The sequence below is a fragment of the Neopsephotus bourkii genome, unplaced genomic scaffold, assembly GCF_033783945.1.
Source record: "Neopsephotus bourkii isolate Nb327-2 ecotype Australia unplaced genomic scaffold, CSIRO-AGI_Nbou_v1 NB_663, whole genome shotgun sequence".
Classification (NCBI taxonomy): Eukaryota; Metazoa; Chordata; class Aves; order Psittaciformes; family Psittacidae; genus Neopsephotus; species Neopsephotus bourkii.
This window is the reverse complement of record NW_026901162.1, coordinates 209,807-235,235: the sequence shown is the minus strand read 5'-3', so window position 1 is coordinate 235,235 and position 25,429 is coordinate 209,807. Positions and strand designations below refer to the sequence as shown.

General features: G+C 41.1%; 1 protein-coding gene across 2 annotated transcripts in view; it reads left to right on the top strand.

The window, feature by feature from the left end:
• The window catches only part of LCP1 (lymphocyte cytosolic protein 1), a 46,722-nt gene extending 23,559 nt beyond the window's left edge, over window positions 1-23,163 (top strand). For both annotated transcript variants that reach the window (XM_061353071.1, XM_061353070.1), the window contains exons 2-16: window positions 4,285-4,375; window positions 6,134-6,285; window positions 7,562-7,691; window positions 8,568-8,700; window positions 9,280-9,361; window positions 11,224-11,389; window positions 14,318-14,460; window positions 16,007-16,102; window positions 16,614-16,809; window positions 17,501-17,579; window positions 17,809-17,923; window positions 18,763-18,896; window positions 19,894-20,017; window positions 21,353-21,477; window positions 22,842-23,163. In XM_061353071.1, coding sequence (XP_061209055.1) covers window positions 4,309-4,375; window positions 6,134-6,285; window positions 7,562-7,691; window positions 8,568-8,700; window positions 9,280-9,361; window positions 11,224-11,389; window positions 14,318-14,460; window positions 16,007-16,102; window positions 16,614-16,809; window positions 17,501-17,579; window positions 17,809-17,923; window positions 18,763-18,896; window positions 19,894-20,017; window positions 21,353-21,477; window positions 22,842-22,974 — 1,875 coding nt within the window. In that variant the 5' untranslated portion in view covers window positions 4,285-4,308 and the 3' untranslated portion in view covers window positions 22,975-23,163. The remainder of the gene's footprint in view (window positions 1-4,284; window positions 4,376-6,133; window positions 6,286-7,561; window positions 7,692-8,567; window positions 8,701-9,279; window positions 9,362-11,223; window positions 11,390-14,317; window positions 14,461-16,006; window positions 16,103-16,613; window positions 16,810-17,500; window positions 17,580-17,808; window positions 17,924-18,762; window positions 18,897-19,893; window positions 20,018-21,352; window positions 21,478-22,841) is intronic.
• The last annotated feature ends 2,266 nt before the right edge of the window (window positions 23,164-25,429 follow it).

Here is a 25,429-nt window from a genome sequence, read left to right as displayed (position 1 = left end):
GCACGCTTTGCCAAGTAATGTATAACCAGGCAGCTTCTCAGATTATGGCTTCAAAACTGAAAGAGATGAAAGGACATCAATATTGCTGTGTTTCAATTTAGAAGTAACATTCAGGTTTGAGATTATTATAGTTCTTCCTTTATATTTCAGACTGAAAATAGTTTGTTACTAGATCTCTTAAAACGTCAGTGCGATAGTAGGTTCTTCTTAGGATAAGGTCAAATAAAAGGACGCTTAAATGCATGGCTGTAATGTATTGGTTTGAAAATGACAGCAGGAAAGGGAGTGCTTCATAGAGGCTTTTTTGCTATCAGTTTGGTATGGTTGTCAGCAGCTTAGGTGAGACCATTTTCCCATTTTTACATTAACCTGAAACTCAACAGTCTTCTGGGGAGGAAGGAGTGTATTTGCACAACTTTATTTTTGCTTTTGCTGCAATAGTGGGTTTATGCTGTTTATCAAAAAAAGAATGAAGTGTCACTTCCAGGCAATGTGTAATCCAGATGTCCTGATGCCATCTGAAGTTCAGTCTGTCTCAAACAGTGTTTTATATTCCTTATGAGTTTTTATTACCATCCATTTCTTTCTGGTTGGCAGTTCCACTGTCTTTCTTGCTCTGACCCACGGAGCTGTCTTCCCCTCCTCAGCATCCTGCCTCCACATCTGAGCATGTGCCGACTTTCATCTTGTTCTCTCTAAGGAACTTGAATTCTTTCACTGATCTCTGATAGCACCAAGTTCAAGATCCTTCCTCCCAGCTGCTGCTGACCTTCAAAATCTTATCTGTGCTGAGAGCTAAGCTGTTTCTATTTGTTCCTTTCCAAACTCCCCTCCCTCCTGCACAGTTTTTCCCATTGCTTTTTGCTGTACATGTCTGTGATCAAAGCCATTGCCTGGTTCTCATTGACTGATTTTCCCTTGGCTCCTTTCTCAGCTTCTCAACAGCTATTCCCTTCAAATAAGCTATTTCAGCTCATTCATATTGTCATATAGTCCATCTTCTCCACATATTCTCCTTTGCCATCCTCTGCGTTTTTTTTTCTCTGTATCTGTCTTGTCATACTGATTTTGAAAATGATTTGGACGGGGGCAGCACAATTTATGCTTACAGTGCTTTGTGGATTATCTGTAATTAAACTATTCATCCAGGGCTATTGGATGCCCTCTTGATAGGATGCCCTCTTGATAGGATGCTCAAGGTATTTTCAGTTTGCATTGAGGTCAGTGAAGTGCTTAAAGTGTTTGGCCCCTGGAAGCAAATGAATCTGCTCTTGGCTGATAAAATCAGAAGGAAAATATTGAACATGACCTCCTCCACCATTGTCCAGAAGCATTTTACATTTCTGTGTGCCTAAATATCATCATTTACTTTTAATGATCTAAGCAAAATAAGCAGTTTGTATACTGAGAAGTAGCTTTTTGAAAATGGATTTGTTACTTTTTGGTGTGTGTTGCTAAAGCTTTGGGCTTTAACTCTCTTGATTTGTGTATGGCTTGTTTTTAGTACCTGAACGATTTAAAAAATAATAGTATTTTTAAATTGTGAATAGCTCTAAAACCTTTAATCTGAAAATTCTGATTTTGATTAATTGAGTGGAATATGGATTTTCTTGATGATGGTGTGAGATTTTCATGTGTCCAGGTTCATTTTAGGGAATCCACATGTTGCAAAAACAAAGAGCACGCAACGTTAAGAGATTGGTAGTGAGGAATCAGAGGCAGGAAAGATACCAGGATGAAGATGGAAGACTATGGATCTAATTTTACCCTAGTATATGTTACCCACATTGCTAGTGGACCACAGGGATTTTTACAGGTAATCCTTGGAAATATGGTGGTTAGAACCACTTGTAGTATTATATTAGTATTTCAGTAGCAATCACCAGCTTGATTGTGCTGAAAACTGTACATGGGTTCTCTTGCCCCTAGAGCAACTGCATTATGGACTATACTGCATTTCTGTACTTATGAAGGTTCAAGTGAATTAACCAGTTTTTCTCTGGAAGGTGTTCTCACCCTAAAACCACAGCGATATGGCAGAAAAAGGGTACTGCAGGGAGACAGTAGACAAAAAGCTAAGCACATGAAATTGTCTTTGGACTGTTTCAAAGCCATATCTGTAGTGGTTGTCACAGATACAAAGAATCAATGCTTGAGTTCAGGAGAGCATTAAATCTGAAGCCCAGATAGGCTATACACAACTCTGTGTCTCTGTAGAGAGCTAGAGTACATCTGTAATTTTTTACATTATCTATGTATATCTTTCTATAAAGTTTGGAATCCAAGCCTCCAGGATGCAATGCTTGTTTTAGGCTAGGAATGAGGTATTTCAGGTATTTGCTTTTCCTCATTTGAGCACTGTAGCTACAGCCACGACTTTCCAGGACCAACTCAGGTTTCCATTCTATTCTATTTAAATAGTTGTTTGGTTAATTAATTCTTAAAGAGACATAGGACACTAGAGTGTCACAAATATAGAATAATAGATAGTTCATCTCATTAACAGTTTCCTCATGAATAGATGCAAGGGAGAGTAGGTGCATGGAAAAGCAGCGGGGTATAATGTGTATTTTCTGGCAGTGTATTAAATGATGTTGTGAAGCAGAATTCACCAAGTGTTGGATTGTTCACCCACTAATAGGGAACGTGAGCTGGGATTAGACCATTGTGAGACAGGTTAGTTTTACCCTACTGATGATGTGTTGTTGCAATAGTAATCCTGCTCAGTATGAGAGGAACCGCAGTTCAGACCCCTGGCGTGTGCACTTGGGTGAGGAGCCACTGGCACGAGGCTACCATCTGAGGGCTTATGACTGAATGCCTCTGAGTCAGAATCGCGCCTAGACGTTTGATGTTGGGATGTTGCATCATCGGTCACTCAAGATTGACCCAGGAAATGAGAGTCTTGTTCAGAATGTGTGTGTTAAAGCCCTTCCTGAATCTTTGTTAGTGAAGACAGGCCTTTCTCATGGGAGAAGGAAAACTCCTATCTTCAGACCCGGGCTGATGGAGCTCGTCTGGCCTTGCCAGGTCTTCATCTCAGAGAAGGACACTCTTACATAACCTACGACCTTAGGACTTTGCTGTCACCGTCCAAGTTCACTAGGCCGTGGCAGTTAAACCTCAGGTGTAAACGGTGGGGCCAGTTCTGAGCAAGCTGTGCCTCACCTAAAAAATCCACTGCGCAGGCTGGAAGGGCTCACTCTCACTTGTCTGTATGGACAGGCGAGGGTCGAAACAGCAGGTGACAAGGTGCATGGGAAGCTGCAAGATCCAACGTTGCATGCGGGGGGGCCAGTGCATGGGTAGCTCGAGTTAGCTCAGGAGTTGACGGCCATGGTCAAACACTTCCTGATTGCCTCAGCACCCTTTTTCCCAGGTTTGCATATCCCACATGCCCTTGGTCATCATGCTTGTTGTAAGCGTGGTTAAAGCCCTTCCCAAATCTTCGCTCATGAAACAAAACCATCAATTAAATGATGTGGTGAATGGATGTAAACTTTCCCTTTCTGTTTATTAAGAAAGGTGTGTAGAAAGGGAAAGTCTAATCCTTCTTCCTGCTTTATATCTTTGATGAGAGGAAAGGCAGGAAAACTCCCAGCCACCTATTCCTAAAGTGCCGTCTAGCCTCAGGCTCTAACTTAGGTACCTTGAAGGGCAAGTCCCTAAATGCTCCCCATAACCAGGAAGAGAAGTAGCCCTCAAGGAAGCCTGACCTGGTTGCTCTGAACACTCTGTGAAGAAGCTTCTCTCCATCCATCCATCCATCCATGTGTCTATTCATCTCATAAAGGTAATCAGCTTCTCATTAGGTATCCAAGGGTAGGCAGTGCAAATATCCCAGTGCAAATAACGGAGGGCTTCAGCCCAGAGGCCCAGGGGCAGACAGGGCTGCTGCTTCTTTGCCAGCACTGCTGAAGAAGCACAAGGTGAACTGTTCTTTCAAAAAGGGAATTACAAGAATGAGCATGGTTTTATCCACTTTCCCCATGAGAAACAAAAGGGAGCAGATATAGGATTTAATTCCAATTAAATTAGCATTTAAACAAAAAACTGTTGGGATTTGAGCAGGGCCTGGCAAAACAACAACAGGGACATGGATTTGTATCTCATGTATGGAAGATTTAACCCCTTCACTTGATTTTAGGATGCAGAGAAGAGCTGGGCTTTCAGCTATGGGGAGCTGCTCCAAGACTTTGAAAATCCAATTGAAACCCTCTCTTTTTCATCACAGCTGTAAACCCCAAAAGGCACCAAATAAAACCAAGTGCTTTCTTTTTGCAGACCTGCCACTCAGAGAAATAAGAAATGGCATCAACCGCACACTTCTCAGAGGAGGAGATGGCAGAGCTACAAGAGGCTTTCAGCAAAGTCGGTGGGTACAGCAAACAGGAAACACTGCAGAAGTGTGAAGCCATGGCAAGCTCTTTTCTCATGTGCTGTTTGGTCATAAGCAAATGGTCCTTCACTCCAGTGCTGATCTGCTGTATCACAGAGACCACAGAAAGTCCTTTTCCTGCCGCTACAGGCCTCCTAGATGAAACCACATCAGCATGCTGCAAAGCAGTGGCTTCTTACCAGAGGCAGATGTCACGGCAATAAGTGGATTATGAAATAACCTCAAAAGCTGTACAGAAACCCATGTTGGAAATACCCTCATGTCTTTTCCTAAGAATATTGTTTATTCCTGATGAAGTATTTGGAAAGGAAAAAGTTTTTATTTTAGTGGAAATTGCTTACTTTGGGGAGGGAAAGTCTGGAGAAGACAAATGTGCAAATGGCCACAAAATTTGTAACCCCTTTACTATGACCTTTCAAACGACATATATTTTTAAAGTGTGTCTTTCCTTTCCAAGACTTTAAAGGTCTTATCTGATTTGTCTCCTTTAAAGTCATGCAGACCATCCCTGTCTACCCAGATTCTAAAGAAAGTTCCTTGTACCTCTCACAGATTGCTTAACTTTTATTAGCAGATCTGTCAGCCTCACTGGATTATGTGTTAATCAGTTGTCCTTGCTGCTTCAGGTTATGGTTGTTTCATTTCTGAGCACACAGTAGTCCAGGCTGGCAATCTTAAACATGTGGTCACTGTGTGCCACATACACCCGAGGCACTGACAAGGCAAATACTGGAAGGAAACTCTTGTTCCTCTCCCAGACATTTCCTTCTCCAAGTCCAGACCCTTTTGTTGTATGACTTCAGAAATGGATAGGATGCTTTTTGCAATCTACATTGATCCATGCTACTGATGCTGAAAGACAAGTGCCTTTTTGAAGCATGCAATGAGCAACTCATGTTGCAACTTACCACACAGGAAATTACACATGCCTCTTTGAAATCACCTCAGCCTCTGGGCTAGGGGAAAAGAATCTGCAGAAGAAGAAACACACAGATACATAAAACACAAATATAAATATGTAAGCATAAAAACATATACAGGTACATAACCATGTACATAAGCATGGCTTTTCAACAAAACCTCTCCCTGCGATAGATTCAGTTTTCTTCTTTATCTGTGGAGATTTACACAAACTGGCAAAGAAAGAACTATGTAACCTGTATTGGTGATCTTCTCATAAAATCCTACCCTGGATCTTGCAGCTGGCTCGGCAGGATTATCTGTTTAGCACCATCTCAGAGAAATACCCAAGCTTTTATTTTAAGGATGACCATATGCAGTTCCAAACCTCTAAACTCATGACTTCTGATGATACTGGAAATAGGCCAAAATCACACTATACCTGTGAATATATGTATGCATAAAGTGGAACTACGTACAGCATGAATTCCATTCTCTTTAGCTGCTCTGTAGACAGGATACTCCCTCTTTAAATTATGTTTGTCTATATATAACCTCAGAAAGTAATTACATGCATCTAAACCTAGCTTTGTTAAGGTATTGCTATATGTCTAAAACATATAAATTCATCACTGTTGGTTTTTGTTTGTTAAATGGTGATAGTAATTTTTTTTTGGGTGCGAATGACAGAACAGCGGTTGAAAATACTGGGTTTCAGGATAATAAATTTTTATATATAACATACCCTTCCCCAGGTAAAATCAATGCAACAGCCTTTTTTGTACATTTCATTGGGCTGATGTAGAATATAAATGTTTGCTTGAATCTTTGCAGATGTCAGTGGGAATGGCTTCATCCATACCAACGATTTAACAGATGTGTTGAAAGCAGCCAATCTCCCTCTCCCAGGATATAAAGTCAGAGAACTCATTCAAAATTTGACAACCACGGGGGATGGCAGGATCAGTTTTGATGAATTTATTTCAGTAAGTAAGATGCCATGCAGAATACTGAAGATGCTCTCTAGGGCACATGAGAGGCACAAGCACAGGGCACGGGGTTGCATGGGTATCTAGCTTATCCAAGGAGTCCCCTCACTGGAAAAGATGAAAGAAAGAGGTAACCCAACTAGAAATCCTTCAATTAACTGGGACAAGTTGCATGAACACAGCTGCATATTGAATATACTTCATAACTTTCAGTTTGCCTGATTTAGCTGGATAAAGTTTTACAGTTATGAGTTGAAAAAGGTTTATGTTCTGGCTAAATGGTTGTCATGGTTTAAGCCCAGCCAGTAACCCAGAACCACGCAGCCACTCGCTCACTCTCCCCCTTCTTCCCCTCACCCGCTCCTGGAGGTATGGGTAGGAGAATCAAAAGAATGTAACTCCCACAGGTTGAGATAAGAACAGTCCAGTAACTAAGGTATAACACAAACCACTACTACTATCACCAATAATAATAATGATAAGGGGAATAACAAGGGAAGAGAATACAACTGCTCACCACCCACCGACTGATACCCAGCCTGACCTGAGCACTGATCTGGGCCTTCCAGGTAAATCCTCCCAGTTTATACAGTGGGCACAACATGCTGTGGTATGGAATACCCCTTTGGCTAGTTTAGGTTAGGAGTCCCGTCTCTGCTTCCTCCCAGCTTCCCCTCCTCTGTGGCAGAGCATGAGACTCAGAAAGTCCTCAGTCATAGTAAACATTACTGAGCAGCAACTAAAAACATTGGTGTTACCAGCACTGTTCCCATGCTGAAAGTCAAAACCACAGCACTGCACCAGCTACTAAGAAGGAGAAAAATGACTGCTACTGCTGAACCCAGGACAACGGTTACAAAAACTTGTCATCAGATTGAAACTGGAAAATTTATGGGGCTTTTTTTTTTGTTTTTCTGGCCTGAACTGGGGTAAAACCAAATGCTAAAACAGTGGAATTCCCCTCGGGATGGAGAAGTAGATTTTTGCTTGTCCTTTCTTCAAGCTAAAATTGTTACATTTTAGCTCCATGGTTTCATGCCATATACATTTCTGTTACTTAGCTGATCTTTGTTCACATAAAACATAGAAGTTTTGTATGATCCTTTTCTGCCACGGCAGATACACAAATTTTACACAGAAACCCACTGAATAATACACAAGCTGTGCTTCCCTATGTATGAAGCAGAGAGGACGTGTCTCATGGCCCAAGAACAAACTGGTTTAACTTGGTTTAGTTCTCTGAAATTTCATAATTGTCTCTTGTGTTTGAAAGATTTTCCAAAATTTGAAGAGTGATGATGTTGCTAAGTCGTTCCGAAAGCAAATCAACAAAAAGGAGGGGATCTGTGCCATCGGTGGGACATCCGAGCAGTCCAGTGCCGGCACACAACACTCTTACTCAGGTAGGTATAGCTGGCCTACACTGATAGCAACTAGGAACAAATATGTTGTGGTAGTGATTCACATTATTCAAATTACCCTTGGCTATTGTGTTGTTACCTGTCTCCCCTGTATCCACTTCTGATATGATTCTGATATGGCCACCATGACCCACTACCACTATCTCTGATGGTTATCGCTTGAGCAGAGTTATAGAGAAGAAATAAAGGTCAGGTTGGGGGTGAGGGGAGCACACCATCACAAATGCTTCCAAGGTCTCCACCCACCTGAACACAAAGGACACCTCTGAGTTACTGGAGCCCCTGCAAATGCTGCTGGTACAGGGTAGCCCTGTTGGACTACAGGGAATATTTGCCCACTATCCTCTAAATACTATTTGGGAGAGTCCAATCCTGGCCAGGCTCTTCTAGATATTTAACATGTGGAGGGTGTAATATACAACACAGAATTCACCATTTAAACTTACTTGAAGTTACATGGGATTTTTATTTAGCAAAATGATACAACAATGCATTAAAATTCTGGTGCAACTACAAATTACACTTAGTAGAGCATAGCAGCTGCAACATACAGTTGAATCACATGAACTTCATTACCAGCGTCTATAATACACCTATTCTCATGGCACCAAGCAACCCCAGTCAGTGGGAGGGAGTATGGAAGGAGTATTAACCAGCCCAAGCTCATTGCTGCCTTCAGCTTATTTGCCTGTCTCCTCAGAGCATTGTAGGAGTTTGTTGATTAGGCAGACTGATCAACAAACTCCTCCAGTCACACTGGTGGGTGAGTCTTCTCCCCCAGATATTCTGCCTTTGTAAATGAAACGATGTTAGAAGTATTGCAACAGCAAGCTGATTGATTTGATGTTGTGTTCACAGAGGAAGAAAAGTATGCCTTTGTCAACTGGATTAATAAAGCCCTTGAGAAGGATCCTGACTGTAAGCATGTGGTCCCGATGAATCCAGAAACAGATGACCTCTTCCAGGCAGTTGGTGATGGCATAGTGCTTTGGTAAATGATACCTATCTTTCTCACAACTGGGAACCATGAGTCTGCAGAAACTCACGTCTCTGCTTAATGGGAAACTACTGACCTTACATCAAGATCATGAATCTTTGCAGATGCAGGGCCTTAATAATGCTAGGGGATTTTCCTTCTTTTATCTTCACAAATATAAAGCTTCTTTTATGTTAAATGAGAGTTTCTCCTTTCCTATGGGCCCTTGCAATAAGATGAATTTGGTGAAATTTGAGGAGTCACTTGGATTTATTTTTGTGCAAGGACTTTTGGGGCTTCACACAAAGCAGCAAAAGATAGTGAGTGCTTTCACAGAAACTTTCTGCACAATAAACTTCTCACACAACTTCCCCTTGTGGCATTCTTTGCCTCACACCTATAGTACAACCTGCACATGACCCAGAAGAATTTCTTGCATGCATGCCTGTGTGTACCTGGGAAAACAGAGGCTGTCTATATTTTTTCAGTAACACTCCAACTCTTTGACTTGTCCTACAGCATAGTGATAAAAACTGTATTTTGTGTTCACATATCTAGTAATGTATTTCTTGTTGTTTCTTCTTTTATTTCCAGTAAGATGATCAATTTCTCAGTGCCAGATACCATCGATGAGAGAACAATCAACAAAAAGAAACTCACACCCTTCACAATACAGGTACTAAAATACAACAAGATTCTTTGCTTTTCCCCTTCGGATGCTTTGATGTAATCACTTAGCACAAAGGCTGGAGATACCGTGGCCCTGCCCAACACAATCAAAGTTTTTTATGGCAAAGTGAGATGCTCAGGTCCACATCCTAAAACCATGAAGATTTATATTTCTGTTTCTTTCCAAACCTATGAGCAATCTGACTAAACAAACTATGTTTGTGTTTGCCCAATATATTATGTTTACCAGTTCACACAACAATATGTAGAGATATATTTTTATAGGAACAGCACCTACATATCTGGATACAGAATATAAATAGATATATAGAAGAGATACAAACCTAACCCAGTTTAGCCCTCAGCTACTCTGATTTGATGGAACATTAGCCAGGCTCAAATAAGCTCAGAAGCCATTAAATTGGATTTTTATGCTGTATACCACATTTTTCAGTTCTAATCGTTTTGGTCAGCAGCATAGCTTAGTGATGCAGCTCAGATCGATCCCTGTCACACATAGACATGATTTGATCAATAAAGCTTCCACTTTAACTTAACCCTTTTAAAGCTCTCTGGTGGAGAAAAGGTAATTAATTGGAAATGCTCCAATATTTCTACCTTATGAGAATTTACACTATGTCTCTCTCTGCATTTTGTACCTAATCAAATCTCTGTCATGCCAGCGGTGCTGAAACTCATGTGAAAAATTGCAGATCTGTGTGATAAATTGTATTTTCCAGGCTTCTTTGCCCTCTCTACTTGCCCTGTGTTTACCAAGTCACCTTTCTGAATAGTGCAGACCAGATTTTCTTATACCCTTTTTTATAAATGGGAAGGAAATGGCAAAGGAACATAATGTTCCTGAAACATCAGTTTCTTTCTGCCCCTCACTGTGAATGACAGAATCCCTCCACTTCCACTGGACGCTCGAAGCCAGGACTCCATGCTCCAGATTATGGATTTTGGAGCATGGAGAAGATATCCAGACTTGATTGGTTCTGACCTTGGCTGAATGTCAAGGTTGAAAACCCAGCAGGTTCATCCATACTGACTTCTATGACATATGCTGGTTATACACATTGCTAGCTAGCAACTTATTTCTATCTTAGGTATTAGGTCTTTTGCATAGTGCTTAAAGAGAGATGAGCCTGGAATATCTGATGGCTGATTGGGTTGTAGCTCCCTTATTTCTCCATGTGTGCAAGACACGGGTGGATAGCTTGCCCCATGCTAAAGCTAAGGCTGCACTTGAGCATCTGCCTATGCATTAGCTGTAGGGAGAGCTGGGGTTTGATAACCAGGACTGAGCCCAGACATCTCTATGAATACATCTGTATGATCTCAGCTCCAATGCCTTGTGACATCGTGTCTTTCACCTTTGCCAAAGAACTCCTTTCCATCTTCACATTGGAACCCAGAACTTTCAATACTTAAAGGGGGATTATAAGAAAGATGGGGACAAACTTTTTAACAGGGCCTGTTGTGATAGGACAAGGGTAATGGTTTTGAACTAAAAGAGGATAGATTAGGACTAGATAGAAGGAAGAAACTTTTTACAATGAGGGTGGTGAAAAACTGGCACAGGCTGCTCAGAGAGATGATGGCTGCACCACCCCTGGAGACATTCAAGGCCAGGTTTGACAGGGCTTTGAGCAACCTAATCTATCTAAATATGTCCCTGTTTATTGCAGGGGGTGACCTTTGAAAGTCCTTTCCAACCCAAACTGTTCTATGATTTTATGTTTCTATGGTTCTGTGATTCTTCACAGTGAAGCTACTTGTTTATTTCACCGGTTTTGTCTGTCCTCCCTTCCTGTGTCCTCAGTTCTCCAGTTGCTGCATCATTCAGAAGTTCTCTTCTTTCCCTAGGAAAATCTGAACCTCGCCCTGAACTCTGCTTCAGCCATTGGGTGCCATGTTGTTAACATTGGAGCTGAAGACTTAAAAGAAGGGAAACCTTACCTGGTGTTGGGTCTTTTATGGCAAGTCATTAAAATTGGACTCTTTGCTGACATAGAGATCAGCAGGAATGAAGGTATGTATGGCTCTTCATTTCAGTGCCCTACTACTATCACTGAACAGCCTTTAGGATAAAGTTCTTTTTTAAAAAATCTTGATTTAATTTTTTCTTCAAGTGTTTTTTGCCTGTCTTCTTGCCTGTGCTAATTTCCCTTGCTCTTCACAAGTTCCAGCACTCCAAAGTCCAAGGCTATGTGTAGGCTTGTATGTGCACAGCGAGTTTCGTGCTCATTAGGTCAGGAATGATGGTCTACACCCAGGTATATTGGTGTTTTGGCATTAAACCTGGGATAAGGAAATGCCACACTGCATTTAGAAAGCTTTGCTCTTTTCTTGCTCTTGGTTGTCAAACATCTCCTCTTTCTTTATGAAATCAGAATTATAGGATCAGAGACTAATTTAGGCTAGAAGGAACCTCGGGAGGTCCACCCTGGATGTCTTCTGGTTCAGCCATCCAACCACCCACTTCAAGCAGTACCATCTCAAGGTTAGGTGAGGTTGTTCAGGACCTTTTCCAGTGCTCTCTGGGCAGCTTATTCCAAAGCCCAACCACTCTTGTGAATTTTTTTTTTCCTTATATCTAGTTGGAATTTCCTTTCCTGCACCTTGTGACTGCAACTTCTTATTCTTTTGCTGTGCATACTGGGAAAATGCAATTTTGGCCCCTCTTTTGTTGAAGTTAATACTTATTCCCTTCTCAGACCTCTTTTCAGGGTAAACAAACTTAGTTTTCTCATCCTCTTCTCACGTATCATGGACTACATCTGAACCATCTCGGTTTCTCTCCACTAAACTTGCTGCAGTTTGTCAGTGCCTCTCTTGTACTGGGAAGTCCTAGGCTGGACACAGCACTCCAGTTGTGACTTAGCAATGCCAGATTTCTCTGAAATATTTTCAGTGTGAGGCTGTGATTATGTACATGCGATCCACATGGCACCTTACCTCACTGCTTTGTTTCCTTCACCTCTGGATAGTCCACTCAACCAAGTGACACTGCTTTCCTCCAGTTCCTGTGCAGGTGTTACCTTCATTGCTTCACTCCTTGCACATTTATATCCCTTCCATAGCCAGAGCCATCAGTTCCCATTCCTTTATAGGTAGACATACCCTGCTTAAAAAGCTATTTTTCCATTTATGGTATTTTCTCCTTCACTTCTCATCTCAGATTGAAGTTTGTCAGGATAGACAAGCCCAGATAATTTTGATTACTTTTCAGGTTCTGGCTTGTCCTGATAACCTTTGACTATGGGACACTGTATTTCCAATGAGCTCTCATAAGCACATGGTATCAAGGCAGTAATACATCCCAACCTCTGTGGGAAATACGTGGCATGCACTAATACCATGTTTGGGTTTCCCCTGGCCATATCACATGCTGGCTCAGAGTAGCTCAGAAGACATTTAATACACTCAAGTTGCTCTCATCCTCTGTTCATATAAGCTTTTAGCTAACAGCAGTTATTTAATTCCCTAGTGAATGTCTTTGAACACGGCACTATTAAACTATGTTCCATTTTTTATTACTGTCATCTAATTCTTTCTGTCTGATTTCCTGATCATCCTCTGTATTGACTATGCCACCTAGTGAATATCATCATCAAATTTTTAGCACATTGCTAGTATATGTGCCAAGGTAATTGATGCAAAAGAGATGAAAATATTAATAAAAAAATCAATCTATGATCCACCTCCACAAGAATACTTCTTCACCCTACTTCAGTGTTAATGTTTCTCTCTTCATAAAATACACCGTCCACTTCCAAATCCTTTTATTATCCCCTTCTGGTTCAGTTTAACCCCATAGTACCCTATATCAAATTATCTGTGGAACTCTAGCTATAGTTTCCTTTCTGTAGCAAGTCCATATTTCTTTCAAGGAATCCTGCATTTATGAGAGTGGATCCTTCCCTCCTGCCTCTTTCTTCTTTTATGAATGTAACTACTATGCTAATATTTTATATAAATAGGATATCTTCTCCGATTGCCAGATGAGTTAACCCTACTGGCCCATGAGCTCATGAAGTTATGTGCAAGTTCTTCAGAATACCTGTGTGGATTCAGTTTCAGTGTAAATGCTACTGAGATTTCATCTAAGATGAAAAAACTCTGTGTTCATTTTTTCATTCCCATCTTGCCCCTGTGCTCAATATCACTGCATCCAGCTCTGGAATCCTCAGCACAGAAAATATATGAAACTGTTTCAGTGGGTCCAGAAGAGGGCAACAGAAATGTTCAGAAGGGTGAAGCATCTCTCCGTGAGAAAAGGCTGAGAGTTGGGGTTCTTCAGTCAGTAGAAGAGAAGGCTTTAGGGAGACTTCAGCAGCCTGAAGTACTTAAAGGAGGCTTATGAGAAAGATGGGGATAAGCATTTTAGCACAGCCTGTTGTGACAGGGCAAGGGTAATGGTTTTAAAATAAAAGAGGATAGATTTAGACTAGATCTAAGGAAGAAATTTTTTACAGTGAGGGTGCTGAAATACTGGAACAGGTTTCAAAGAGAGGTGGTGGATGTGCCATCCCTGGAAGTGTTCAAGGTCAAGTTGGACAGGGCTCTGAGCAACCTGATCTAGCTGAAGATGTCCTGTTCATTACAGGGGGGTTGGACTAAATGACCTTTAAAGGTCCTTTCCAACCCAAACTATTCTACAATTCTATGATTGTCTTTAATTAAGATCTGAGGCAAGGAAATAGGGTAGTTCTTAAAGCACACTGAATTCGGTTTGTGTTTCTATCTGATCCATTACTAGATCCACAACAGCCTTGTCCCCATTTTATTGATGAAACCCTTTTCCTCTTTATGTCCTCTGTCATGCTAACTTAGCTTGAATTTTGGCAACACTTTGGTCCCTCTCTTTTAGAAACTTGGGGTAGCAAAATTTGAGATAAAATAGTTATACATTCTCCTCTGTAAGTATTCACAGCATCATTTTTCTTTCCCTGCTTAGCCTTGATTGCTCTTCTGAGAGAAGGAGAGAGCCTGGAGGATCTGATGAAGTTGTCTCCAGAGGAACTGCTGCTGAGATGGGCAAACTATCACCTGGAGAATGCAGGATGCAACAAAGTCAGCAACTTCAGCTCAGACATCAAGGTACAAGAAACACTGACCAACAACAGCAAACCAGCAGCTCCAAATCCAAATCCCTCTTCTCCAAAAGGGGATTGTTCACTGAACCAATCCAAGCAGCTGAGACTGCTCTGCCAAATAAATGGGGCCAGACAAATAAAATCATTTTAGTATGGTTTACCTTTCTGCTTAGTAGTATTCCTCCTCCTCCTGACCTCAAAGCCCCAGCACACCACATGCCTAGGAAAAAAATGGCTGCTGGTTCTCAGCACAGCATATGGACTCTACCACTGTATTTTCAGTTCCCTGTCTCTATTGCTTTCCTTTCCAAAAGTCCTTAAATGCCTCTTGACCTGGCTTTAGTTTGTAAAAGTTAGACCTTACTCAGACATGTAACTAGGTGTAGAAGAGGATGGGGATCTTCTAGTTCCTCCACTTGATCTTTCCTTCAGTACAGCACCTGGGTTATGTGCTCCTGTGTCCCAACCTTTGCTCTGTCCCTGCATGCACTTACCTCCACATTTTAATTCTGTGGGACTATTCAAAATAATATAGCTAGATAGGGAGGCACTTGCAAGGATGGGTCTCTAGTCCATGCAGCATGTGTCATGTACTTGGGACTTCATGGGCTTGTGAGTGCAAATTTCAGCAGAGCTTTTTCTGTAGGATCTTTACTCTTCCTATGCAAATATATTTGAACCTCAGTGGTGCATTCTGGTGAGTTTCAGATGCTAAAGCTACAGTGTGAGGCACGGCCAGCATCCTAGGGCTGTAGTGGAGGGTGTCTGAGCTTCCAGGAAAGCCAGGGGATGGCCAGCACACCAGCCTCACCAGCCATGACCCACCCTGCCTGCTGCCACCATAGCATGGGAAAAGCTATATTTTGAAGAGTATTAGTTGAGTTAGTTAGTCAAGTCCCTACATACTAACATGTAGCTTTGTTTTCACTTATTACTGAAGTGAGATTAATGTTTTCCATATGCGGAAGTAACATTACATTTCACAAAAGATTAGCTACAACATGTTAAATCCTTGTCTTTTTCCTGCCCTCTTGCCTGAAAAATGCTGATACTGTTGTTGGTTTTAACTTTTGTTCTTGAAAACTATGCTTTCTCTTCCATAACTGTTCCAGCATTTCTTTGAAATCCGCTTTAAACATCTGCTTTCTCCTTCTGCATTTTCTTTTATTAAATGCTCAGCAGCCTGACTTCTACAGCATTATAAAGGTACGCATTTTCTTATCTGTAATTTAATGTTCAGATTAAGCCAATTCTAATACCTTTTTGTTGTTGCTGTCCTTTTTGTAAGTAAGTGCAACACACAGCATTTTATCTCAGGCACTGAGCGTTCTGCAGCGTATATATATATTGGCTTTGAGAAGAAATAGATCTGGCAAATACAGCATAAAGTAGGAACTGCTAAATGCTTCTGGCTTAATTAATTTAATTATGTAGCCCAAAGATTGATGCAATAAAAATGAAGCACGCAGGCACATTGTTCAGAGGAGCATTGGCATACAGTACCTGAGCCTTAGATGTAATTTTTCCTCCCTTTAATTTCTCTGTCACAGGACTCAAGAGCTTATTACCATCTGCTGAACCAGGTTGCCCCCAAGGGAGATGAAGAAGGCATTCCGGCTATTACTATTGACATGTCAGGATTAAGGGTAAAATGAGATAAGTTTAAAGTAAATGCTGATATTTTCTTTCACTTGCATTGCTGGCCAACACAGAGTTGCACTGGGATGCCAGAACAAGGAAACTCTTTTGAGCACTGCAACTTGATCTTGTATTTCAGAAATCAAAGCTTTCAATGAATTAAATGGTGTGTTTTCATTAGATATTATTGCTGAAACTCAAACAACCATTGAATGACACCGATAAACTAACATGTAACAAGTATATTTCAATATATTTCTTTGTGAATTTCATCAAACCATCTGCCTTTACAGGGAATATAACTGTAAAAGCATTAGGGTGAGATGGCTGGATTGCAGGTAACGCCCATTTGGAAACCCAGACCCAATGTTTGTAAAAGTGGGAAGGGAAATAATTATAAATCCAACAAGGACCTGCTTTAACATCCTCACTTGCAGCTCCATGTCAGCTCCGGGTAGTTCTCGTGTGCAGTGCAAGGCAATGGGGTGAAGCTGATGATCCCATTTTTATTTGGAGCAGGAGAAGGATGATGTCCAGCGAGCAGAGTGCATGCTGCAGCAGGCAGAGCGACTGGGCTGCCGGCAGTTCGTCACCGCCACCGACGTTGTGCGGGGGAACCCAAAGCTAAACTTGGCCTTCATCGCCAACTTGTTTAACAAATACCCTGCCCTTCATAAGCCAGAGAACCAGGACATCAACTGGAGCTCTATTGAAGGTGAGGAGAATGCAAATGAAGGATGTTTCTGGACACCAGTGCCACAGTATTCCTGGCTCCAAGTTGATGATATGTTAACCTAACCTCATGTCCTTCAAATACAGTCACTGCACCATTAGCACAGGCAGCCTAGAGAAAGGGAGGCTGCTCTTCTTCTGCATGTGGCTTCTTGTATTTTGGAGGTCTGTTCTGTGGATAGCGTATGTTAAAAGACAAAAATATCTGTGGGATATCTAAACCAGTGCAGACTATTGACTGTGCTGGTTAGTTGAAATTAGGGTTGATTTGGCATTCCCTTAACTGAGAGAATAATTTAAAGCTCAGATCTTGCATAAACCTGCTGCTTGCTTACTCTGGGTTTGGGTCAGGGCTACTGCTGTATGGATCATTTGCTGAGCTTCAGGTCCTTCTTTTTCAGCCTCATAGTGAAGCTGTTCATGCTAGGGCACAGGCTGTTCTTGATTTCTTGAAGGCATTTCAAGGCCAATCTGTCTAAATGCCATAATATATAGGGCATGAAGAAATATTACATGCTGCACCATGCTCTCTTATTTCACATGTCAACCAGTGTCTCCTTCTGTTTATGGTTCAGTGCACTGCAAATTCTGAATTATGGTTTCATCACAGGACACTTATTTTACTGGAGCATTGTGTTTTACAGGCCTGTTGATTGATGTATCTGTTGTTTTAGGTGAGACAAGGGAAGAGAGGACATTCAGGAACTGGATGAACTCTCTGGGTGTTAATCCACGTGTAAATCATTTATATAGGTAAGAAGAGGTATTACACTTTCTTCAGATAATAAATTTGGCCACCAAATTGCTTAAAACCCGAAAACTTTTGGACCCTATTAGTATATTAAGAATATATGCTCTTTTTGTTTGCTTTTTTGCTTTGCCTTTTTTTTTAATGGAAAATTATCTTTACCTCCACTAATAATTTAGTTGGATTCCTTTCCTCTAATCTTTGGCAATGATACATCTTTTCTATTGTTTTCAGTGACCTGTCAGATGCCTTGGTCATCTTCCAGCTCTACGAAAAGATCAAAGTACCAGTAGACTGGAACAGAGTGAACAAACCACCATATCCTAAACTGGGTGGCAACATGAAGAAGGTAAAAAAAGTTGGAATAGTTCCAGTAGCGGTGCTCTATCCTCAAAGGATGTCTATATCATTTCAAACAGCAATATGAGCACTTGCATTGCTCTCGAGTCCCAAGTACAGCACATTAAATGATGTTTTTTGTCTAGTCAGGGAATAATTATTCATCCTGAAAAAAAAACGTATCTTTGACTCATGAGCTCTTTTGACAGGTGAATAATTTTTTTAAAGAAAAAAGACTCAGCAGCTTTGGTGTCAATATTTAAGAAATGTATTTGCAGGCCACTTTTGCTACTGTCTTAGTCACCAATTATAATGCATCTTCACTGTAAGTCATATGACACCAGCTTAATTGCAGCTGTCTGGATCACTGCGCTCCACATCAAATGAAGACAGTGATGATAAGCATTCTTGACCAGATGCCTCAAGAACTGATCACAGAGTTGATGCTAAATACAAAGCTTTCTCCCAGCTATCTGGATGAGTAATTCCATCCAGTTAAGCCAGAGTGATTAACTGACCACAGTATTGACTGGGACAGTAATCCTTTATCTCAGTGCAATGCTGTGATGTTGGATGTACCCATGAGCCATAGATTCATATTATCCAGGGAAATCAGTTTTTCAGGTCCTGATGGTGAAGTATAACATTTCCTTCTATGTTAACTGTTTACCATGGTGTTTTGGAACCAGCTACTGATAGTCAAACAGCTGTATTATCACAGAGCCTCAAAGCTTCTTTTTGCCCAGGAGGATCAGGACTAAGCAACCAAAAGAATTTAAAGTAACAGTGCCTTGTCTTCTTTTTTTTTCTATATTTTTGAGCTGCACTAATTGACCCTGTCATTTACAGCTTGAAAATTGCAACTATGCAGTGGAACTGGGAAAGAATCAAGCCAAATTTTCCCTTGTTGGCATTGCTGGGCAAGATCTGAATGAAGGAAACCGTACGCTCACGCTGGCCTTAATCTGGCAGTTGATGAGAAGGTATGGCAGCCAGACACAAACTGCAAACTATATACTCAGTTTGCATTGTGACAGTCTCCTGCTGCTATCACTGAGAAGGCTCGACATGCTTTCTAACTACTCTGCGCTTATATTCAAAGACAGAGCAACCTTTTGCTTGCTCCTAGTTAGGGATGCAATCAGGAAGCACATCATCTTGTGGGCAAGGCCATTACAGGCAACTCATGTAGAATATTATTATTGCCACTGTCTGTATAGCATGAATAAATGTTCATTGCATGAAAGAGAAAAAAATAAATTGATGGTCTCTGTATCAGAGAATGGGAAGAATGTACTGGAAACAAGGAATTGATGAAGAAGGTTTGTAATCTGCTACCTGAAGGAGATGCAATGAAATAGCTCTCCCCACTTTAATGTAATTCTCTGTGTATGTGTGTGTTTGTGTACATGTTTTAGAGCTCCATAACTTTGTGTAAAGAGACCCAGTCTTTAGGAACTGAACACAGACTAAATTCAGCCTGTAAAGCAAGGTACAGGTTTATCAGGCAGTTAATTAATCTAGGGATGAGATTACTTGCCATCAATTTTGGATGTCTTTCCAAGGTGTATATTGACATATAAGCAAAATATTCCAGGCTTGTATTTATGCAGAAGGTCAGTCTTAGATGAGCATAATGATTCTTTTATGGCCTTAAAGCCAGTGATCATTTTTTTAAGCACTATGAGAATGAGTTACGTACACCAAGATCCACTAAAAGGGACCTTTTACAATTCTGAAAATCAAAACACTTCTGACACCTGCAAAGCAGTGATAAGGGAACTGGGGATGAATTAGACCCATTAGATCAATTATCACATTACAGTGTAATTCGTATATGCTCTGAAGGGTGGGAAGCAGGGCAATATCAGTTCTAAGAGGACTGTTGGGGTGATGTCTGTCAAGCTGCACACATACAGGATGGTTCTGAGGTTACGGTAGACTTTGAGCAAATGCAGATATCCTGGCTTCCCTCTTAAGGTACACCCTGAATATCCTTGAAGACATTGGTGGTGGAGAGAAGGTCAATGATGAAATCATTGTCAGCTGGGTCAATGAAACACTGACTGCAGCTGGGAAGAATTCAACCATCTCCAGTTTCAAGGTATATTGTTTTGTTAGAAGTCTCTGCTAGAGAATCTCTTAACTAGTGTGTCTGTTATGTTACATATGTTGCCTGTATATAGATGCATATATGCATATACATGCACAGACTACATTTTTTTGTATAGTTAACTACATAGTTTGGTCATTTTTTATTCCCTTTTAAAAGCATGTTCAGATATACAGATTTTATTCAAGGGGCTTTATTATGAAAAGTTAAGAGAAACATAATATGGACATGACAGGAAACACTTTGAATGCCAGTTTGACACTGAAAACCAGAGTACAGGGGCAGGAATGACACCTGGAACTAAGCAAGAATTGCTGTGCTGTCAATTATTATTAAACAACAGCAATTACAAACGACAGTATTACATACAACAATAACAATACATTTATAATCAGGTAGACCATTCGGGGGTACCTCACTCTATTTTGCAAGGTACCATATAAACAAAGGGCCAGACAAATTCCAGAGAGCTTTTAATTTTTCTAACACATCTGCAACATTTTCCAAGTTGGGGAACACTCAATAGATGTAAATCAGCAGCTTGCACGAGGCAAGGACAGATCCATCAGACTTCACATAATGAGCTCAGGAGACACACAGCTGGTCCCCTTGCACCTCCCATCAGCAGATGTGTATCAGCATCATCTCCCCATAGAAAACAAGTTCATTAGCCCAGCACTCCATCTTTTTCTTTAATGACATTGCATTCTATGACAAGGTGACCTGCCTGATTGAAGAGGGAAAGGCTGTGGATGTTGTCTACCTAGATGTTAGTAAAGTCTTTGACACTACTTCCCACAGCATTTTCCTGGAGAAATAGGCAGCAAGGTTGGTGTTGATCTCTCTTGTCCCAGGTAACAAGTGATAGGACAAGAGGAAATGGCCTCAAGTTGCACCAGGGGAGGTGTAGATTAGATGTTAGGAAAAATTTCTTCACTGAAAGGATTGTCAAGCATTGGAACAGGCTGCCCAGGGAAGTGATGTAGTCAACATCCCTGGTTGTACTGAAAAGATGTGTTGATGTGGCACTTAGTGACGTTGTTTAGTGGTTTACTTGGCCACGTTAGGTTAACAGTTAGACTCGGTCTAGCCTAAATGATTCTATGATGTCTTATCCATTGGGAAAAAAACCCCAAAACCAAACAAAACATAAATCCTTTAAATGGTTCTTAGTCTGGCTTAGATGAAAAATGATGCTAAACAGCCCTTTGTGAAGATCTAAATGGTATTTGACTGAGCTGTCCATTGTTCTTGATCCTAGACTCAGGCTTTATGGGAGATCTGTCATTCTGTTTTTGCATCTAATTGTATTTTTCATCTATGCAGGATAGCAAAATCAGCACCAGCATGCCAGTCCTGGATCTCATTGATGCCATTCAACCAGGATCAATCAAATATGACCTCTTGAAAACAGAGGACCTGAATGATGAGGAGAAACTGAATAATGCGAAGTATGTTTCTGCCAAGTGACACTTACATGAGTTACCTGCTCTGTCTTTGAAAACTGCTCTGCTATCATTCTCATCTGGCACAACCTCAGCTAGTACTTCCAGAGTTAGAAGCATGAAGGCTAGGAGTTAGGCAGTAAAAAAGACTATCAATGGAAATGAAGTGTGTGATGTTATATATAATTCCTGCTATATAATTCCCTTGAAGGGATCAAAATCACTTGGCTTCACAAGCCCCTATTTTCTCTTATTAAATTTAAAACTCTTTCAGAGATCAGGGAACAATGCCAACAATAGTGAGCCATGGAAACCAGTGATTAGAGGTCAGGATACCTCTTTAGTCACATACAGGTGGAACAAGGGCATATTTAAGAGAGAAGGGGGAGAACAGGATTCATGCCTGAAAAACCGGGTTTATGAGTGTGGATATTGATTTTTTCTCCTGAGTGCAAATCCAGCAAAGAGCCAATGCTGGGGACTTCTCCCTTTCCTTTCAGAGTTACACAGATCACTTCCCAGTCATCATCAGTTTAGCTTCTATTTTGCTATGTGGCAACTACAGTCAGAACTGCCATCGTTTTTATAAATACCACTGTTCTTTTTTCCTTTCCATTTCCTACCATCTGTTCTCTTTCTTTCCTTGCAATCCCACATGTGCTTCTAACTATACTTCATTTCTTCATCCCTCTGCTGATGTTTATCTCTTCTCCCCTACCCCCTGTTGTCCCAGCCCTCTTTCTCTGCATTTTTGCGAGAATTTCACAAATGTGTGTTCTCTGCAGTAGGAAGAACCTGGATTTTCTAGGTTTTTGTTAAAAAAATAGAACAGCCAGTAGCAGTGCAACAGTGCACTCTGAGCAGGGAGATGGGAAGTTCAGCTTACAAATTCTGGGTGAGACTCAGGCAGAAGAGAAGTCCCTGTAAGTTGATTTCCAACAGCACCAGCATCAGCTGTTGATTTCCAACAGCACCAACATTTCCAATCTTCACCAACATCAGTCTTCTGCTTTCCATCCTCATAAATCTATATTTATGTGCAAAGACTGAGTCACAGAGATCGAGGGGGAGCAAGGCCAGAACGGCTGGTGGTGAGGATAATCTTTCAGGGGATGGGAAGCTAAATGTTTCATACAAAAATTCAACCTGCAGTCTCCCATGCTGCAGATAATCAGTGTTCTACCATCTGGGAATTTTACTAGAAATGTAGTCCTCTCTGAAGCTTATACATTCCTATAGAAAAATTTACTTTTGATGAATCAGTAAGTTCCCAACTCATTCTGGTATTAATTGTGTAAAAAGCTTCATAATAGAGGGAAAATTAATACTACTGCACTAATTTGCTTGCTTGTTTGACCTCTGCATTGCAGGTATGCTATCTCTATGGCAAGAAAAATTGGAGCAAGAGTCTATGCCCTTCCAGAAGACCTGGTTGAAGTAAAACCCAAAATGGTCATGACAGTGTTTGCTTGCCTTATGGGAAAAGGCATGAAGAAAGTTTAAAGCACAAAATACTTGTACTGATGCCTGGTGTTCACCCTTTTGATTCCCTCAAACTGCTGGATGCTCTTCTCCGTATCAAGGAATATGCAGGGTGCTCATGCTTTAAAGGCATGAATGTTAACACGGTTCCAGATCATACTAAAGTTGTGTATCCACATGTATCCAGGAAATGTTTTCTTTTGAACAGTAGTATGTGCTCAACCTTTTTTTTTTTTTTTTGCCTTATTTTCCACTTCGCTAGATATAACTATTTCATACTCCTGAATAAGTTTTCATACTTTTATTAATGGGTACCAGGGTATTCTGTCAGAGTTCACCTGGAGATCTTCATTTTGGGAGATAAAGACAGCTTTTAGGATTATGAAATGTTATATACTGCTTCCGCCTGAAAACGTCTTCATGCTTTTGGTAGCATTTCTGCCATACTTTCCTTTGGTTTGCACCTGGGATAACAAAAAGGTATCCCAAAGCCAATGCAAGTATTAGTGACTGTACTTTTTGAATGGTAGGATCCTCTTAGGAAATTTCTGTGGAAAGAGAGAAGTTTCTGGGCTCTGCAGTGTGTTGCTGATATGTGAACAGAGCAGTACTTTTCCCTGCAAGTTACACCTCTGCTGTCAGAGGCATTACTCACAGAGTACATTACTACTCACTGAAAAAAAATATATCGTAACCTGGTCCTCCAAGAACATCCAAACTTTGGAACCTTTGCAGGGAATGCTCTCCAATGGATAATTCATTTTTATGTCATAATACACTTAAAATATAAGCAGATTGGGAAGCATGATGGAAATGAAAGCCATGTTAAAGAAACTAAGGGGATACACTCAGTTAGTAGCAATATGATAAGAAGTGAACCAAAGGAACACAAAGTGACGTACTTGTGTAGTAAATACAAATTAAACTCTGATAACTTCACGGACTTGCACTCCAAGGACTGTGGCCTGGATTCAGGAGAGCCAATTAAAACTGTGCTTGCATATGAAACATATACTAAAATGCTTCCCTGAACCCAGGCTGGGATCCTCAACAGAGCTAAATCAGCATAGCTTTGCAGCTAACAAGGCACTGTCAGTTTGCCTCAGTTAAGGACCTGGCCCCGTCCATGGGTAGTCAGTGGGATATATTTGCACTGAATCTCTTCTTTGGCATGATTAATTTACTGTTCTGGCCTTTATGTGGATTTTACTGTGGTGAAATGCGGAAGGAGGGAATTTGGCCTTAATGCAATCCCATTGACACAGTCTCAGTCCCCTCCCTTTCTCCCTCCCTCCCCTTCAGCCCCTCCAGAATTGCCTTAATAAAGAATCAATATTCAATGACATGAGAAGTCTCTCCAAATAAAATGTTCTATAAAGCCAAATGTGTAGTCTTTGCTTTTAGTAATGCATGTGCTAATGGGAGAGAGTGTATCATAGAGCTGAAATAGAGACAGATGTAAAAAAACCCAAAACTGTGGGCTCATTAAGGATGTATCCTCCACATTGTTATACTGCAGATGGCAGAAAGTAGGAAGAATTATTTCTAATGTCATTTCTGAACATACCACTCCAAGACACCACCAAAGATGGGACTCTGCTGGCTGGACCTGCAGCCTGGTCCAGTATGACTTTCCCCATTCAATGCAGTAACCGTCATTGTCTTCCTTTGCTCATATACCCACAAACTTTGGCTCTTTTAGCATTCTGCAGTGCAAGCAGACTATTTTGTTTCTGTACTGATGTACATAACCTGCTCCTGATCAGATCTGGGCACCCTGTTCTTCTTATGAGCTTGTGTGTTTAATACAGGGTGGGAAAGGTGCAGCATCCTAAGATAGATTTCATCTAGTCATAGTATTTGCCAGTGCTGGCGGAGAAGGAGAACATCTCTGGTGTTACAATGGAGACGTCACCCCAGGTTATTGCCCAGCAAGGGGGAGTTACCAGAGCATACCACACCCCTATGCTGCTGTTCCTCTTCCCCAGCATGGGACCAAATGTTGCCATTCAAGAGGGGTGGCACTGAAAAGGTGGCTGTTCTTCCCTTATGTTGCCTTACTTGAAAGTCCCACAGATGTAAACCAGAGTGAGGGAAATGCAGACAACAGCATTTCTCTCTGGTGGGATGGCCATGTGTTTTGTGTGTGTTTCATGCGTGCTTGCAAAGTGCAAGGGGCCATTTTTGGCTTGATACAGAGTGTAGATCTGGAAAGGCCAGGTTATCGTGCCTGAGGACAGCCTTGCTCCGAGTGATGAATGGGAGATGGTATCAGCACAGGGGTAAGAGGAGGGGCTTTTCCCTTGGTTCCAAACAAATGCAAGCAGCAGCTATCCCCAGACAGAAGGGATTATTCAGGTATTTCCCATTCACCAGCCCTTAGCGACTCAGTTTTTGCACAGGGGTAGGATTTTTAGAGAAGCCTGCTGAGAGAGGCAGGGAGAGGAGGCTTTCACACATCGTGTATTTCTCAGTG